We start from the raw sequence: 19,709 nt of genomic DNA, 5'->3' as shown, positions 1-19,709 counted from the left end.
AATTGCTTTGCTGCACTTATTATCACACTAGTATCATCTGCAAATATTATTGCTTTGGTTGCATCATCTGAGGTGTGAAAATCATTTATATAGGCAAGAAACAATATGGGCCCTAGGATGCTACCTTGTGGTGCTCTACATTTTTTGTCTCTGATACTGAATTTATTTTGTGGCTGGAGTAAGTTGATGTCAGTCCTACAACCTGTGTTCTGTTTTTTAGGTATGATTCAACACTTCCAATTTTTCCAAAAGAATGTCCTGGTTCACAGTGTCAAAAACTTGGGAGAGGTCTAAATTTACTCCTACTACACTATAATCTTTTCCTGGATTTTTGATTATTTGTCCAGTGTAGCACATTACTGCTGTTTCAGTATTTTTATGTGCTTGGAAGCCATGTTGATTTCTGTTTAGTAAATTATGGTCATTTAGATATTTGTTGATTGGTGCTTCATCAGTTTTTCTAACATTTTTGAAAATGCTGGGAGGAGAGATATTGGGCAATAGTTTTTTACCTTATACTTGTCGCCGTTTTTAAATAATGGCTTCACTTTTGAAATTTTCAGCCTTTCTGGAAAAGCTCCTTCGCTGAATGATAAATTGACTATGTGTGCCTAGGGCTTTGCAATTTGTGGTGCCGTCCTTCAGGCACCTCATCTATGCCAGCCGACATTTTGGGTTTCAAGCTTTGTAACACTTTCCACACTTCACCATCATTTGTTGGCTCTACCCTCATCCTACAAGCTGTTTGTGGATATTCAGGTTTTTCTTCATTTGTAAATTTTAAACTTAATGAGGTTGTTGCATTTATGAAATAATTGTTAATATAAATTGGCAAATCTTGTTTATTAATATTGACATTTTTTAAATTTTTGTGGCTAATGACCTGGTTTTCACAACTATTCCCCATTTCAGTCTTCACAATACCCCATATGGCTTTTGATTTGTTTTCAGCCTGTCTTATAAAACTATCATTACTCATGAATTTTGCTTTAGCAATTACTTTTCTATATACCCTCTTGTAATTCCTGACTTATTCTATGAATTGTGGGTATGTAGATGTTTTCATTTTTGAAATAAGTCTCTTTGGAGTTCCACAGGAAGTTTTGATACCAGCTGTGATCAAAGAACTTTGCTTTGTATTGCCATGTGACCTTATTTTTGACAGCTTTTTTGAAAAACACATTTCAAAATATCCCATGAAAAGGGAAGAAAATGTGTTATATGCATCATTTGTATTTGTTAGGGATAGTACTTCTGCCCAAGCCTCATTAGTTAGCACACAGGTATTTATGAATTCTACACAGTTTTCTGTAGAAAAATTTCTTTTATTCATGAAGTGTGTTTTTTTCTCTTTCAGTGGCCTTGAAAGAATTTTGAGGACAAGAGCATTGTAGTCTGATAATCCCAAATCAGTATTTGTTACTTCAACTTCTGTGCATCCTACATTTGAAAATACAAGGTGCATTCAAATTCTAAGGCTTCCGATTTTTTTTCTCCAGACTGGAAAGAGATAGAAACATGCGCATTGTTTTAAAATGAGGCCATGTTCATTGTCAATATGTCCCAGAGATGGCAGCACTGTATGGCAATTGGAATTTTACCGCCAGCGGCGAGAATGAGAACTGTTTTAAATACTTCAAATGGCGACGCTTTCCATAATGGAACAGCGTGCAATCATTCGTTTTCTAAATTTGCATGGTGTGAAACCAATTGAAATTCATCGACAGTTGAAGGAGACGTGGTGATGGAGTTAAGGATGTATCAAAAGTGTGTTCATGGGTGCGACAGTTTAATGAAGGCAGAACATCGTGTGACAACAAACTGAAACAACCTCAGGCTCGCACAAGCCGGTCTGACGACATTATCGAGAAAGTGGAGAGAATTGTTTTGGTGGATCGCGGAATGACTGTTGAACAGATCGCCTCCAGAGTTGGCATTTCTGTGGGTTCTGTGCACACAATCCTGCATGACGACCTGAAAATGCGAAAAGTGTTGTCCAGGTGGGTGCCACGAATGCTGACGGATGACCACATGGCTGCCCATGTGGCATGTTGCCAAGCAATGTTGACACGCAATGACGGCATGAATGGGACTTTCTTTTCATCAGTTGTGACAATGGGTGAGACGTGGATGCCATTTTTCAATCCAGAAACAAAGCACCAGTCAGCTCAATGGAAGCACACAGATTCACCGCCACCAAAAAAATTTCGGGTAACCGCCAGTGCTGAAAAAATGATGGTGTCCATGTTCTGGGACAGCGAGGGCGTAATCTTTACCCATTGCGTTCCAAAGGGCACTACAGTAACAGGTTCATCCTATGAAAATGTTTTGAAAAACAAATTCCTTCCTGCACTGCAGCAAAAACGTCTGGCAAGGGCTGCGCATGTGCTGTTTCACCAAGACAACACACCCGCACATCGAGCTAACGTTACGCAACAGTTTCTTCGTGATAACAACTTTGAAGTGATTCATTATGCTCCCTACTCACCTGACCTGGCTCCTAGTGACTTTTGGCTTTTTCCAACAATGAAAGACACTCTCCGTGGCCGCACATTCACCAGCCATGCTGCTATTGCCTTAGCGATTTTCCAGTGGTCAAAACAGACTCCTAAAGAAGCCTTCGCTGCTGCCATGGAATCATGGTGTCAGCGTTGTCAAAAATGTGTACATCTGCAGGGCGATTACATCGAGAAGTAACGCCAGTTTCATCGATTTTGGGTGAGTAGTTAATTAGAAAAAAAATCGGAGGCCTTAGAACTTGAATGTACCTCGTATATGATCAATAAGACTGACTGTATTATTTGTTATTCTTGTGGGTTTGTGTATGTGTGGAAGCAGGTTGAAACTACCTAACAGATTTAGGAACTGATCTTTTAGCCTACTTTCACTCATAAGATTAATATTGAAGTCATCACACACAACTACAGTGGCTCTATCGGTGAACTGAGTGTTAAGCAATATTTCCAATTGGTTAAAGAATATGTCTGCATCACCAGTAGGTGGTCTGTACGAGGGTCAGTCAAAAAGTAATGCCTCCTATTTTTTTTCTACGTTTAATTGTCAGGAAATTTAAATGCAATTACATAGGTTGAAAACCACGACATTGAGGATCATTTTGTCATTTTTCAATGTAATCTCCGCCCATCTCTACAGTTTTGGTCCATCTTTGAACAAGGGCATGTATCCCAGCACGGTAAAAATCACAGCTCTGCTTCCTAAGCCATTGACACACGAATGTTTTGACGGCCTCCTCATCTTCAAAATGAATCCCACGATGAGCTTCTTTTAGTGGCCCGAACAGATGGAAGTCTGATGGTGCCAGGTCAGGGCTGTATGGGGGATGAGGCAAAACTTCCCATCCAATTTTGACAATCTCATCAGAGATGTGACGACTGGTGTGTGGTCTTGCATTGCGATGCAAAAGAAGAACATCTGCCATTGATTTTGTTGGGCGAACTCGCTGAAGACGTGCTTCAAGTTTTTTGAGGGTTGTGACGTATTGAACAGAATTTATTGTGCATCCCTGCTCCAAAAAATCAACCAGAATCACACCCTCTGTATCCCAGAAAACTGTTGCCATAACTTTCCCTGCCGATTGCACAGTTTTGAATTTTTTCTTCCTCGGCGAGCTTGTGTGACGCCACTCCATTGACTGCCTCTTTGATTCGGGTTCAAAAAAATGCACCCATGTTTCGTCCCCGGTCACAATTTTTTTCAGAAACTCATCTCCCTCCAAACGGAAGCGCTGCAAGTGTTGGGAGGCTATTGTTTTCCTTGCCTCTTTATTCTGATCGGTTAACATTCTTGGAACCCACCGTGCACAAACTTTTGAGTACCCCAATTGTTTAATAATCGTGATCACATTGCCTTTACTAAGAGAAATAATGCAACACACTTCATCTGCAGTCACCCGACGGTCACCACGAATGATGTCATCAACTTGCTGAATGTTGTGTGGAGTCACTGCACTCACCGGCCTGCCGCTCCGTGTTTGCCCTTCAGCTTCCTTACAACGACGAACCCATCGTCTTAACAGTGCTGACATCCACTGTCACAACACCATACACCTTCTTCAGTCTTTCATGAATGCGTATGGGCGTTTCACCTTCTGCATTCAAGAATTCAATCACACAACGCTGTCTCAAACGAACATCGATGTCGGCCATCTTACAAACTTCTGCTGTGCTGCCACCTGTTGACACAGAAAGTTACTACTGCAGTGGATTGCAGAAGAAGGTTTGAGGAATGGCGCCAAATTCAAATTTTTCACTTAACTTAATTTTTTTAAGTAGAAAAAAAATGGGAGGCATTACTTTTTGACCGACCCTCGTATACTGCTATGACTATGACTTTTGCCTGTATTTCATTCAACTGCACAGCTGCTGCTTCAAAATGATTTTCCACACTCAATGATTCCGCTTCACACCTTCTTTTATAGGTGATACTTCTTTTGGTAAATATACATACACCTCCATTTTTGGTATTTTTTCTACAATATTGGCTTTCCAACTTAAATGGATGGAATATTAATGCTACTTAGTTCAAAACTTCTGCACCAATGCTCCACAATGCACTTGCAGTCAATATTTGCACTGTTCATAGCTACTTCAAGTTCTAATGATTTATTTCTAAGACACTGAATGTTTAAGCTTAGAATCTGCAGGTGATGTTGTTGTTGTTGTTGTTGTTGTTGATGATGATGATGATGTAGCTGTTTCTGATACTTCAGGTGTTGGTTCTATTGTTATTGATATGCTTCCTTGTGAACTGCTAGCACTTGGGGCGTTTTCTTGCAATGTCAGAACATCACACTTGTCTTGACTTGTCTTGTAGTGGTGATGCTCCATTTTCAGATTCATCAAGTAGTTTGTGGGTCTTGTCCTTGAGGGGGATTACTTTTGAAGTGTCACAACTTACTTTCGTTTTGGCATTTACTATTTCTATTATTTTTGCAATTACAAAATTTTTTCCTAATCTATTTAGGTGGACACCATGTCTAGTATAGAATCTCCTTCGTAGTTTGCTTATATCAATGAAAGTCACATTTTCAAATTGTCCACATATCTGTTTCATCTCACTATTTGCACTTTCCACTTTTTTGTTAACGCAGAACCATTCCGCTAGGTCATGATGATGTGGTACTGAAAATACAATGACGTTAGTACATCTTAGTTCATACAGTTGCCTTTTTAGTGAAAGCAACAGGTCTTGTTTTCCATTTCTTGCAACGTCATTTGTTCCTGCCAGAAAAACGGAAAAGTCTTTGTTGCTTAATGTGGGAATTGTTTCATGGCTTATTGCAGTTGCTGTGCAGAATTTCGCACCTGGTTTCACCATGGAAGATAAGTTTACATTGCTTTCATTATGAAAGTCAGTAACTATGTTTCGCCCTTGGCTGTCTGAATATATTTCGATTTTTGTAATTGTTTTGGACCTACAAAATGTAGACCTAACTGCGCTGTGTATTTCCTCTTTCTTTTTCACGCAAGCCGATAATCCATCGGAACTACATAAGGTCGGCAGATGTTTGTTTACTAAATTTACGTCGGATTTCTTATTTTTCTGCATCAACGAATTTTTTTGTTCTGGCTTGTTTACAAGATCATTTTGCTTTTCACATGGTTCATGAGCACTATCACTACACACTGCACTTCCACAATCTGTTGTGGAAAGTACTTGAAATAAGTTGTCGTGCATGAAGCTAACATTTATTTCACAATTCTCTTGATCTTGTGCTTTTTGTTTGCCGCTGCACTTCACCTTTGTCCACTTTTTTGAAACTGTCAAACTATCTTGCAGAAAATGTGGCATGTTCACTTAAGTTTTTCTTTCTTGAATTTTAGTAATATCCATTTTCAGGGCATTGATTATGAACTGTAGGCTACTAATTCATTCATTTAGCTTCGTAATTTTGCCCTTGCAGTTTTCACACGATTTCTTTTTTGTCGCAAAATTTACGTTTTTGTGGAGAGACACATTTTGAACTTTCACCTTCGATGCCATATTGGACAATCAATAGAATTATATTGCAGTATCTCAGTTTTTTCAAGAAATGTTGCAGTTCTTTTAAAATTTTAGTTTCTGGCAGATTGCTGATAGTACAGGCATTGACTTAAGACTTATTTTTACTGGGAATATGCTCAAGGTAGGAGAGGAAGGGACAGAAGACAGGTTTACAGACAGAGGATAAAAGATAAGAAACCCTGCTGGAGTCATACAGTAAATATCATACACTTTTCAAAAACACATGAAAGGGAGATACAGTTGAAAAAGGCCTGGAGACATGGGAACATTCCAGCTGGATTATGTCATGGTGATACAGACATATTAAATTGTAGGACACCATCCACATTTGTTACTCCAGGAGGTAACCAACTATGTAAAAGTGTCCATAAAGTGTGCATAAGATTAAGATCTGCTGGGTTCTCACATCTATTGGTACTAGCCAGAAAGCATCTGCTAAATCAGTTTCAGAGAAATATTGGCACTCAGCTAACTTTTCTAGCTATTCTTCTTTCTGTGGAAGAGGATAAAGATCATTATAATATTGTGCATTAATATTGTGTTTAAAATCTCACTTAAATATATAGACCTTCTCGGTTTCTTTATGATCACCTTTGGTTGTGCCCACCTGCTGGATGTAATGGGAGTAACAATACCCATTGTCTGCAACCAGTCTAATTCTACTTTCACTATCTTACATCTTGGCTAACACGTAGAACATGTGATACAAAAATTGGACATTATTGAAGACTTAAAGGACACATTTGCAATAAAAAATTTCCACACTCTTTAGTCTCAGTCAAATAATTGTCTACTATAGATGTTTGAACTAACTACTTTTTTTTACTAGCTATCTTCCACAAATCATTGTTGTACATTTGCAAATATTAGCAAATGGTGTAAATAAATTTCCCTAATCTCCATAGAATCACTGAATATTTCAAATGAGCATGGAAGAGAAGATTGATACTAAGAAATTCTGCTGTATCAGCTGTTGTTTACACCACTTCTTGCCGATGTTATAATGTAGCCATCTTTTTTTGCAATGTTAACTACTGGCGACACATATCAATCAGTTAGTGTTCCATATTAATGTATTTGGAGTACATTCCTTGCTACTACTTTACTATTCCACTGAATATGCTATGTGAGTGAACCACTTATCATTGCTGCACAGTGAGCCTCTGGGTTAGCTCATTAAATTTGCTGTCCAACTCCTGTGAAAATCTTGGATACCAAACCATAAGTCTTAACACAGACTATGACACTTGTGTTGATATTGTCTTTTAGTGAGGATACAGAACTTTTATAAGCAATTCTGTTTTATAAAATGTGGCTAGACTTACGTTATGATATATACATGAGCACGAACAAGACTTCTTGGCGTTCTCAGTTTTTTCTATCTGTCTGTCTCCCTCTTTTTCCCGCTAAGAACTGAGCCTATCTGATCATGTGAGAGCTCACATCAGTAATCTTGTTTGCTGTATGAGCCCCCTGCCATTCATTCTCCAGCATCTGTGAGATGCTGCATTCACAACAGATTTTTAATGACAGGATTTTGTAACTAGCGTTATTCCAGAACCACAAGGATAAAAACTCACTCAAAACCAGAGTACTTCTGAATGTTCCTGTATGCCATTCAGTGTCTCCTCTATGTGGTGAGCAGCAATCTATCCTATTTCATGTTGTTTCATGAGAGAGAGGGGAGGGGGAGGAGGATTGGTGATGGGGGGTGGGAGGGAGTACCTGAACATTTTTGCTGTAATATTCTGTTGAATTACTGTAGTCCAATTCATGAATGATGGTGGTCTGTGCAGGTTTAGTCACAGATGGGGATTGCAATGTTAGTTCCAACCAAGAAATGCAGTACACACATAGAGGAGGTTGCACTCAAAGCAAGCTTATACTCTGCAAATTATGTCTCATGCTTACTGATGTAGAATTTTTTGCTTACCACTACCATCAGACATGGAATAAAATTCACTATAAAATTTGCTATAGTATGTTTAACACTCATGCTGGCTAAGGTGCTCATAGCTGAGTGCTCAAAACACCACTGAATGCCCATTGACTAACGGAGAATGCATAACATCAGATGTTCAGAACAAGACTAAACTCAACTGCCATCATTTGTGACTTCTGCTAAAATATTTAAAATCTAGTTATTTTGACAAATATACATTTGTTAATTATAATATTCCAGATGAGCAACTACTTGGATCTATTAGCCAAAAAATATCCACCTTTAGTCCATGTTCAAGTCTTTGGTACCAGTTTTGAGAAACGGCGACTTGACATGGTCAAAATATCAACTGAGAAAAGTGGTGTTGAAAAGCCGATCATACTAATAGATGCTGGTATTCATGCCAGAGAATGGATTGCCCCAGCAATGGCATTATTTATTATCAACCAGCTTGCTGAAAATGAAACTAATAAATATCTCACTGAAGAAATTGAGTGGCACATCTGTCCACTTCTCAATCCTGATGGCTATGAATATTCACGGAAAAAAGTAAGTGACATTAAATTTTTGAGGTTATGACATTTTTAGTAGATATTTAATAGTGCTGTCATACTGAAGCATCAATAACAAAAAAAATATGTATTGCTGGAAAATTCAGAATTAGTTGCAGAAATGAAACAAATTGCCAGAGGGAGTATGAACAAGTAGAGAGTTTGTTGTAGGCTAATGGAAATTTTGGCCAAAAAAGGAGAGAGTTTGGTGAAGCAATGGGGCTAATAGAAATTGAGGTCAAGTGGATTGTGGCATGAAAGGATGCAATGGAGGATCATTTTTCATATATGCAGCTAATGATCCAGACAGCATAGGTCATTAAGCTGTTGTTGGCATTTACCATCTTCTGCCACTTGGTAGTCAGACTTGTCTTTTGAAACAGTGAATTGGTGTGTCCCACTTATGTTGTCATGCTGTTGTTGTTGCAGAAGTGATATGTTAAAAGGTTAATTTCACAGATGACTGCCTCTGGTAGGATGGAATACACCAATAGCATATCTGGAGTATGATGTACTGGATGGAGGTCTGGGACAATTGATATGACCAATGAGGCTCAAAATTTCAGCAGTAATACAGTAAGGATGAAACAGAACAGAGTTTAGAGTTTACTCACTTTCAAACATTTTACATGATATTGGCATAAATATTTGCTTATAAAGCTAAGAGACATGAGGTACACAAAATTTCATGATATTTACATCAGTGACACATTGTTATACACAGTGTGAAAATTGTACATGCTGGAAGATTTTAACCAAGGATTTGTTATGACTCAGTATGATAGTAATAGTCAGAACTTTATGTCACTTAAATCAGATTCCTCATACTCTTTTATGGAGAAGTATGCTTTCTTTTAAAGCAACTCTGCTAAAACAATTTTAAATGTACTGTAGGGAACAGAATGTGCAGCTTTTGGATGTATACAGGAAAATCTGTGGCCTAGGTTTTTGTGGCTGTTGTGAACCCTACTGAAGAGTATATCAATTGATTGGCCAGTTCTTCTGTTGTGTTCATGTATAGATATCCTAAGGTTAAAATTTTTCAAATATTCTTCAAAATTTAGAAGGTAACTAGAGTCTAAGAACTGTCATAATATTGAGCTCTTTGAAGATTCTCTTGGAGTAAATGCTGTTATATATCTAATAGCCTTTTCTTGCCACTTCAATACAGTTTTTGAGCTGTGGCAGATAACCACATAGAAGATTTCTGTAGCTTAAGTGAGAGTGGAAAAATGCTAATTATGCATATACTAGTAGAGTTTTGCTTACATTATTCCTCAGTTTGTGCCACAGATGAATCACTCATGACAGTTTGGAACACTGTTTTTCCACTTGACTCACCTGGCAGAGTTTGTGATCTATGTAGATACCCAAGAGTTTGATTATTTTGTTGTCTTCAATGGATACAATGTCTTCAGTTTTACTATTATTATTTATTTGTAAATAATTTCCCTGGAACTAGTTAGTGCATCAATCAATTGTTATATTTACATTATGTATCAGCTCCTCCAGGTCAATGACTGGTGTGATTAGAGTTTTTTGTGTGTAATACTGCCTCAAACAGCAAAAATGAGAGTAAGTCATTTATACACACTTAAAGAAGAAAAAAAGGAAAGAATCACACAAATGAATTATCCAAATGAGATTGAAATCAGTAGATGCAATGTACATGTGCAGACAAACCAATGACTACAATTTCAGAAGAAGAGCTTCAAAAACTGAGCAAGACATTAGTGCACCTCTGGCTATTATGCAAGCAGTTATTTGACTTTTCTTCTCTTCTTGTCTAAACTAGTTATTGTGCATGTTTCACTTCCATACATGGCTACACTCTGTACAAATACTTTCAGAAAAGGCTTCCTAACACTTAAATCCATACTTGATGCTAACAAATTTCTCTTCTTTAGAAACATTTTCCTTGCTATAGGCAGTCTACATTTTATGTCCTCTCTAAGTCAACCATTGTGAGTTATTTTGCTTCTCAAATAAAAAACTCATCTACTACATTAAGTGTCTCATTTCCTAACCTAATTTCTGTCAGCATCATCTGATTTAATTTAACTAGATTCCATTGTCCTTGTTTTGCTTTTGTTGATATTCATCCTATATCCTCCTTTCAACACACTGCCCATTCCATTCAGCTGCTCTTCCTGGTCCTCTGCTGTCTCTGACACAATTACAATATTGACAACCTCAAAGTTTTTATTTCTTCTCCATGGATTTTAATTCCTATTGCTTGTTCTAAATACAGATTGAATAATATCAGGGATAGGCTACACCCCTGTCTCTCTCTCGTCTCAATCACTGCTTCCCTTTCATGGCCCTTGACTCTTATAACTGTCATATAATTTCTTACAAACTATAAGTAACTTTTTGCACCCTGTATTTTACTGCTGCCACCTTCATAACTTGAAAGAGAGAACTCCAATCAACATTGTCAAAAGCTTTCTCCAAGTCTACAAATGCTGGAAGTGTAGGTTTGCTTTACCTTAACCTATCTTCTAAGATAAGTTGTAGGGTCAGTACGGTGTTTTGTGCTCCAACATGGCTATGGAATCCAAACCCGAGGTTGGCTACTACCGGTTTCTCCATTCATCTGTAAAGAATTTGTGTTAGTATTTTGCAGCCATAGCTTATTAAACAGATAATTTGGTAATTTTCACCCTGTCAATGCCAGATTTCTGTGGAACTTGGATCATTATATTCTTCTTGAAGTCTGAGGGGATTTTGCCTCTCTCATACATATTGCTCACCAGATGAAAGAGTTTTGTCATGGCAGGCTCTCGCAAGGCTATCAGTACTTCTAATGGTACGTAGTCTACTCCTGGGGCCTTGTTTTGACTTAGGTCTTTCAATGCTCCATTAAATTCTTCACGCAGTGTCATATCTCCCATTTCATCTTCATCTATGTCCTCTTCCATTTCAATAATATTGCCCTCAAGTACATTGCCCTTGTACAGACACTTTATATTCTCCTTCCACCTTTCTGCTTCTTTGCTTAGGACTGGTTTTCTGTCTAAGCTCTTGATATTCATAAAGGTAGTTTCTTTTTTTTTTTTTTTGAAAAGTCTCTTTAATTTTCCTGTAGACAGTACCTACCTTACCCCTAGTGATATGTGCTTCTACATGCTTACATTTGTCCTCCAGCCATTGCTGTTTATCCATTTTGCAGTTCCTGTTGCTCTCATTTTTGCATTTTTGAGACATTTGTATTCCTTTTTGCCTGCTTCATTTACTGCATTTTCTTCTTTCATCAATTACATTCAATATCTCTTCTGTTACCCAATGATTTCTACTAGCCCTCACCTTTTTACTTAGTTGATCTTTTGCTGCCTTCACTATTTCATCTCTCAAAGCTACCCATTCTTCTTCTACTGTCTTTCCCCTGGTCTTGTCAATAGTCCTCTAATGCCTTCTCTGAAACTCTCTACAGCCTCTGGTTTTTCAGTCTACCCAGGTCCCATATTCTTAAATCCCTATTTTTTGCAGTTTCTTCATTTTTAATCTACAGTTCATAACCAATAAATTGTCGTTGGGGTCCACATCTGCTCCTGGAAATGTCTTACAATTTAAAATATGGTTCCTAAATATCTAACTTACCATTATATAATCTGTCTGAAATCTTCTGATGTCTCCCGGCCTCTTCTATATATACAGTGTTCTTTCGTGATTCTCAAACGAAGTGTCAGCTATGATTAAGTTATGCTCAGTGCAAAATTCTACCAGACAGCTTCCTCTTTCATACCTTACCCCCCAGTTCATATTCATCTACTACTTTTCCTTCTCTTCCTTTTCCTATTATCGAATTCCAGTCCCCCCCGACTATTAAATTCTCGTCTCCCTTAACAATCTGCGTAATTTCTTTTATTGCATCGTACATTTCTTCAACGTCTTCATCATCTGCAGAGCCATTTGGCAAATAAACTTGTACTACTGTGGTAGGTGTGCATTTTGTGTCTATTGTGGCTACAATAATGTGTTAACCTTCCTATATTTCTTTTATAAATTGATTATTAAATGTCCTCCTGCATTACTAATATTTGATTTTGTATTTATAACCCTCTATTCACCTGACCAGAAGTGTTGTTGCTCCTGCAACAAACTTAACTCATTCCCACTATATTTAACTGTAACGCACCATTTCCCATTTTAAGTTTTCTAACCTACCTGCCTGATTAAGGGCTCCAACTTTCCATGCTCCAATGCATAGAATGCCAGTTTTGTTTCTCCTGATAATGATGTCCTTTTGAATAGTCCCTGCCCAGAGATCCGAATGGAGGAATATTTTACATTCAGAATATTTTACCCAAGAGGGTACCATCATCATTTAACCATACAGTAAAGCTTCATGCACACAGGAAAAGTTATGGCTGAATTTTCCTCTTGCTTTCAGCTATTTACAGTACCAGCACAGCAAGACTGGTTTGATTGATGTTAGAAGGCTAGATTAGATTGGTTCCCCTTCAACTACTGAAAAGGCTGCTGCTCCTCTTCAGGAATAACATTTTTGTCTGGTCTCTCAACAGATGCACCTGTGATACTGCTGATGCTATCTGTATTGTTGAAGCACACAAGCCTCCCACCAACGGCAAGGTCCATGGTTCATGGGGGACAGATATTGTGCCAAATTCTGTCCAGTTGGTGCATCAGATTGTCAACATCCTGAGCTGGTTGGACGGCCTAGTCCCTAATGATCCAAACCTTCACAACTGAGCCTGGTTCAGTGGCCTTGCTGGCCAAGGAAGGTTTTGGCAAGCATGAAGACAATCAGTTGAAGTTCTCTCCCTGCACAGGAGTGGCATTATCTTGCTAGGAATGTAAGCCCTAGATAGCCTGCCCTGAAGAGCAACAAAATGGGCTCTAGAATAGCACTGACATTCCACTGTGCTGGAAGAGTGTCATAGATTACAACAAAAGGTGCCCTGCTATTAAAAGAAATGGCACCCAGATCCATTACACCTACTTGTGACCGTATGGTGGGTGTTTGTGAGTTGGTATCCCACTTTTGTCTGGAGCATCTCCAGACATGTCTTCACTGGTCACTGGGGAGTGGAATCACATTGATTGGAGGAGAATTATCTTCAGTGATGAGTCCCACTTCAAACTGAGCCTTGATGACCTGTAAAGATGTGTCCGGAGACACCATGGACAGCAATGGGTACCAATCTGACTGTCACCCAACCACATGACTAGACAACCAGGAACCATAGCCTGGAGATGCCATTTATTTTCACATCAGGACCCCTTGGTTGTCATCCATCACATTCTTACAGCACAGAGGTATTCGATGATATTTTGCTCCCCGTTTCGTTACTCATCAAGGCAAACCATCCTGAGCTTACATTTCAGCAGATAATGCAACCTGGACACAGTGAGAGTTTCTACTGATTGTGTTGATGCTTTTCAAACCCTACTTGGCCAGGAAGATAGTAAGATCTCTCCCAAATTGAGAACATTTGGAGCATTATGAACAGGGTTATCCAACCAGATTGGGATTTTGACACACCAGTTATACATTATGTGGTTCAATACCCCTAGGAGAACATTCAGTTACCCCTTTCAATCAAAGCCAAGCTGAATAACTGGGACTAGTGGTGCATCAATGTGTTATTGGCTTTCTCTATTTGTGAAGCTCTTTCTCTTGGATATATCATCCAGTTTTTCTGGAATTACAATTATTTGTAAGAAGCTCATGAATGTTCCCTTTCAATTCTCACAATTATTTGTCTTTACAGGTACACCCCATCTACTGATTTCTACCCCTTTTGGATAATTTATACATGACGCTTCTTTTTTTGTCTTAGAGTTTATGTACCCTGAATGAGATAATATTTCATGAGTCTTATTATTTGTCATTTATGGTTACCATTTGCTCTCCATTGCTTAGGTATGACTCAATGAGATGTAGATTTTTTCCTCCAACTCCTTAGTACTAGAGCTTTTTGATAGGTATACCTTGGGAGACAGTCTCAAAAGCTTTCATCAATTCCAGAAGAGTTGTGCATGTTGCTTTTCTTAGTCTTGAAAGAATCATATATTTTTGTGATAAGGTCGCAACCTACTTCAACAGTGGAAAGATGAGGTCTGAAACCATTTGTGATAAGTTAAGTAGATTATTTTGCTCAAACAGCTTGTTGATCTGTAGGTGCATACAATCTAGTATATAAAATTGATGTTTGTTTGTTCGTATTTCATGTGATTGTGATAAAACTTTGTCAACTTATTGCTTGCACTTGCGCGAGGTTTATAGGCAGAGTATGTACAATTAACTTACAGCACATGAATAGCATGTCATACTGGCAAAGTGATATATTTTAATGTGACAAAAGACAAACAAAACAGCAGTTTATTGTGTCTACTGATTTCAAAGCTGATAAATGTGAGTTATGCCTAATCAAAGTTTTCCAGTGGAAATAGTAATTTTTCTATTTTTTCAGGGAATCAGTGAATGATATTTTATTTATATAAGTGTATATCAAGTTGATTAATTCATCAAAAAATATGCCTCCCAAACATTCGTCATTTAGTAGCTCTAAGATTGCAGCGTTTAGGCAGAATGTATAAATAAATTAATTTGAGCTTCTCAAGTAAACCAGGAATGACCAGTGAGCAATGAAGCAGATTGTTTACGAATTGAAAGTACCTGAAGGTCAACATGTGGCAAGAATTGAAAGAGAATGTTTACATGCTTCCAGTCATGTGCATCTGAATCAGAAGAAGAACACGCATCAAAAATTGAAAGAGAATGCTCATGAGCCACCCTATCATGCATATCAGAGTCAGAAGACCAACATGCAGTGAGAATTGAAAGGGAACATTCATGAGCTTCTTAGTCTCAATGACTGGTACATGTTGATTTGAATTTTGCTGCACTTCAGTTTGATGTTAATTATGATTACAGTTTGCAGCTCAGTGTAAATATCAGCAAAGTGGATAAGGTGAATGCACATTGCAACTGACTTACATTCAACTATGAAATACCAAGAATGTGCTGTGCAAATGGCAAAGGTAATCTACTTACATTGCATACAGCACCTGATCCATTGCTGCCATTGCTTTCAGGTGAGTTACCTGATTCCAAACATTTTTTGCAGAAAATTTGCAAATACATATCACCATTTCACCTGTCATCTTTTGGAGGTGACAAAGTATTCCAGGATCATTAAATGCCTGCTTTCAAAATCCTAGGACACATATATCACATTGTTGTTTCATTTATACCCTTTTCTGATGCTGAACATAAGTTTGTACAAATCTACTTTATGGGTAATGATATGCATTAGTTGATCAATACTGCAGTGCAATTCCAGGCCCCAAGTGTCACATTAATATCCTACATCTACATCTACATCTACATGACTACTCTGCAATTCACATTTAAGTGCTTGGCAGAGGGTTCATCGAACAATCATACTATCTCTCTACTATTCCACTCCCGAACAGCGAGCGGGAAAAACGAACACCTAAACCTTTCTGTTCGAGCTCTGATTTCTCTTATTTTATTTTGATGATCATTCCTACCTATGTAGGTTGGGCTCAACAAAATATTTTCACATTCAGAAGAGAAAGTTGGTGACTGAAATTTCGTAAAAAAGTCTCGCCGCGACGAAAAACGTCTATGCTGTAATGACTTCCATCCCAACTCGTGTATCATATCTGCCACACTCTCTCCCCTATAACGTGATTGGCTTGCCTTCCCGACAATATGATCTATGTGGTCCTTCCAACTGAAGTTGTTCGTAATTTTAACACCCAGGTACTTAGTTGAATTGACAGCCTTGATAATTGTACTATTTATTGAGTAATCGAATTCCAACGGATTTCTTTTGGAACTCATGTGGATCATCTCACACTTTTCGTTATTTAGCGTCAACTGCCACCTGACACACCATACAGCAATCTTTTCTAAATCACTTTGGAGCTGATACTGGTCTTCGGATGACCTTACTAGACGGTAAATTACAGCATCATCTGCGAACAGTCTAAGAGAACTGCACAGATTGTCACCCAGGTCATTTATATAGATCAGGAACAGTAGAGGTCCCAGGACGCTTCCCTGGGGAACACCTGATATCACTTCAGTTTTACTCGATGATTTGCCGTCTATTACTACGAACTGCGACCTTCCTGACAGGAAATCACGAATCCAGTCGCACAACTGAGACGATACCCCATAGCTCCGCAGCTTGATTAGAAGTCGCTTGTGAGGAACGGTGTCAAAAGCTTTCCGGAAATCTAGAAATACAGAATCAACTTGAGATCCCCTGTCGATAGCGGCCATTACTTCGTGCGAATAAAGAGCTAGCTGCATTGCACAAGAGCGATGTTTTCTGAAGCCATGCTGATTATGTGTCAATAGATCGTTCCCTTCGAGGTGATTCATAATGTTTGAATACAGTATATGCTCCAAAACCCTACTGCAAACCGACGTCAATGATATAAGTCTGTAGTTAAATGGATTACTCCTACTACCCTTTTTGAACACTGGTGCGACTTGCGCAATTTTCCAATCTGTAGGTACAGATCTATCGGTGAGCGAGCGGTTGTATATGAGTGCTAAGTAGGGAGCTATAGTATCAGCATAATCTGAAAGGAACCTAATCGGTAATTTGTGAACTTTTTCACCAACTCAATGTACTGATAAAATTATTCAAACTTCAGTTGACATCTTAAAGGTGGATACTTATGCATTTCAAATATGAGCTCACTTAACATCACTCAGACAGCTTGCCAATGCTACAAAGCACCTACCATCAACGAAGTTGGTATTATCATAGTTGGTGAACAACAAGATATGTGTGATATACTTCTTCAGTGACAGAATAATATAATTCCACATGTAGTTGAAACACTCTTATCATGCAATACACTGCAGTACCCCTCAATTTTCTGGGACAGCCAGGATGGATATGATTTCAATATTATGCAAACTAGTTCAATTCAGGTAAAAACTGGTTTTTATTTTTACTTACAAATATTTGTAAGTGTAACTTACATTTTTCTTCTTTTTCTTTATTCTTACAAGTGAACAACTCAATAAAAAAGTATCAATGGTGAATTATTTTGCATACTGCATATTGATACCTCAGAATGGAAGAAATCATATTTTACAATGCCATCAAGTATTTCATCAGTATGTGGTAGACATGTACGACAAAATTAAATTATAACATTTGTTATTCATTCACTTAAATCAAACATAATTACATTCAGAAGAATACATTTATTTATGAGATGTAATTGCAAATGATTAAAATGTTTCCAACAGTGACAAAATGGGCATACTTCTAGCAATATTCAATGGCAGCCCACAGTATTTGCATCAATATGCACAAGATGCTGTGACACAAATACATTAATATGGCTGCCCTTACTTTTTCATCACATTTACCTGCAATCTAGCATAGGACAAGATAAAAGAGCTTCCATTGGCCTGTCAGTATCCATCTAACTGACACCATTTGACTGCAAGAATATTCCAGCAAAAACTCGCTGAACTGTTGGACTTAATTGTGCAGCACCACATTTTTGGTAAAAATTACTGCTGGATGTATGTGACTGAATGGCTGAAGAGAGGACTCCCACAACCTCTTATTCTCATATGGCACTAAACAAAAATACATGCATCTCAAACTCAAAATATAATTTGTGCATAAACATATAATCTTGAAGGTGATCCATTGTTGTTTGGTATTGTGATGAGAATCATGGTGCTTGGACCATGTGGAGCAATGAAACCACAATCTCCTTGTGTGGTAGAAAACAGATGTATGCAAAAATATCCCTGAGACTTAGTCCATGAAACACACATGATGATGATGAATGTTCAGAGTATAGATTCGAAAAATGAGAAGATGGAGGTCACAGAGCAACAACCAGAATGAGAAATGTTGAGATTGAAATTGACAACAGGTGGATTGTACCATATCCTCCTCTCCTCTTACCAAAAACATTTAAAGCTCATATCAGTATCAAATATTATCATTCCATCAAATTGATCAGATATACAGGGTGGTGCATCTGAAGTTTTGGATGAGATTATATCAAAAGCTATACATCATGTAAAAATCGTGGGTAAGACAAGTTCTTAAGCATAAAGGGGGACATCAAATAATAACCTCCATCCCCCACCCCATTGGACGGGTTGGATGAGCAACTTTTATATCTTAAATGGAAACAGCCATTTTTTATTGAAGATTTGGATACTCCATATCAAAGTAATCAAGTTAGGACTGAAACATTTTTTAAACCATTGACAGATGGGACTGAAATTAAGAAAAAAATAAATTGGGGAAGAACTCTTTTTTATTTAGAATTATCTGAGAAAGATGCATCAAATCAATGAAAAATGTGCAGTTGTTCAAACTGTCTCCTGTTTTCTACCTTATATGCCTGTCTGTTCATTTACTTATCTGAATCACCAAGATTAGTTAATACTTTGCCACTACATATTTTCTAGTGCTGATTTCTGTGAATGTAGATGGTCCATTGTTATTTATGGGGTTACATGTAAAAATTCCATTCTGATTTATGGATTTGCCTATATCAATTTGTTTGCAGTTCAGTGCATTGGATGGCCTTCTTCTGATCATCTTTTGCCAATTCATTTGCAAATTTGACAGCTATTTTCTTTCCCATCCTCCACATAACTTGTTTATACATAATTCTTTCACATTTTTGTGCATTTAGTTTTCGCCAAACCACTTTGAATGACTTTCACTGCCATCACCTACATTGCTTTAACAAATTTCCTCCTATGACTTTTTCTTTATGTTTACCCAGTTTTTAAAATTTTGTCTCTCTTCACTATTTTCTATATTGATCTTTTTCTTTTTCAATGAGTTTTTTGTATCATACAAACCACTTTCCTGGTGAGAAATTCTTGCCCACTCATTACCTCATGTTAGCCATTGTATGTTGTCATGATTTTTGTATGAATTTTCCTGATTTTTTTTTCGAGTTTTTGCTTCTGTTTTTCTTTTTCCATTCTCTGCTTCTCTTTTTTGCAACTCCCACCATTTTTAACACTCCAAACTATCCTCTCTTGCCATTATGAATCCCACCACAAATTACATCCATTCTTTTGAAGATATGCTTTTGCACTATAAAAACTAAGGTCTCACATTCTGTTTCTTGAAACCTGCTTGTCACTTGTAGTTACTCCAAAAGGTCTAACATTGGAAGTCCCTCTT

At 37.8% G+C, this 19,709-nt stretch overlaps 1 protein-coding gene across 1 annotated transcript in view; it reads left to right on the top strand.

The window, feature by feature from the left end:
• The window catches only part of LOC126277674 (carboxypeptidase B-like), a 318,726-nt gene that overhangs the window by 47,972 nt on the left and 251,045 nt on the right, over positions 1-19,709 (top strand). Inside the window, exon 2 of the mRNA XM_049977382.1 lies at positions 8,207-8,515. Coding sequence (XP_049833339.1) covers positions 8,207-8,515 — 309 coding nt within the window. The remainder of the gene's footprint in view (positions 1-8,206; positions 8,516-19,709) is intronic.

The sequence above is a fragment of the Schistocerca gregaria genome, chromosome 1 (assembly GCF_023897955.1).
Source record: "Schistocerca gregaria isolate iqSchGreg1 chromosome 1, iqSchGreg1.2, whole genome shotgun sequence".
NCBI lineage: Eukaryota > Metazoa > Arthropoda > Insecta > Orthoptera > Acrididae > Schistocerca > Schistocerca gregaria.
Note: the sequence above shows the minus strand (reverse complement) of the source record. Positions and strands in the feature narration are given on the sequence as shown.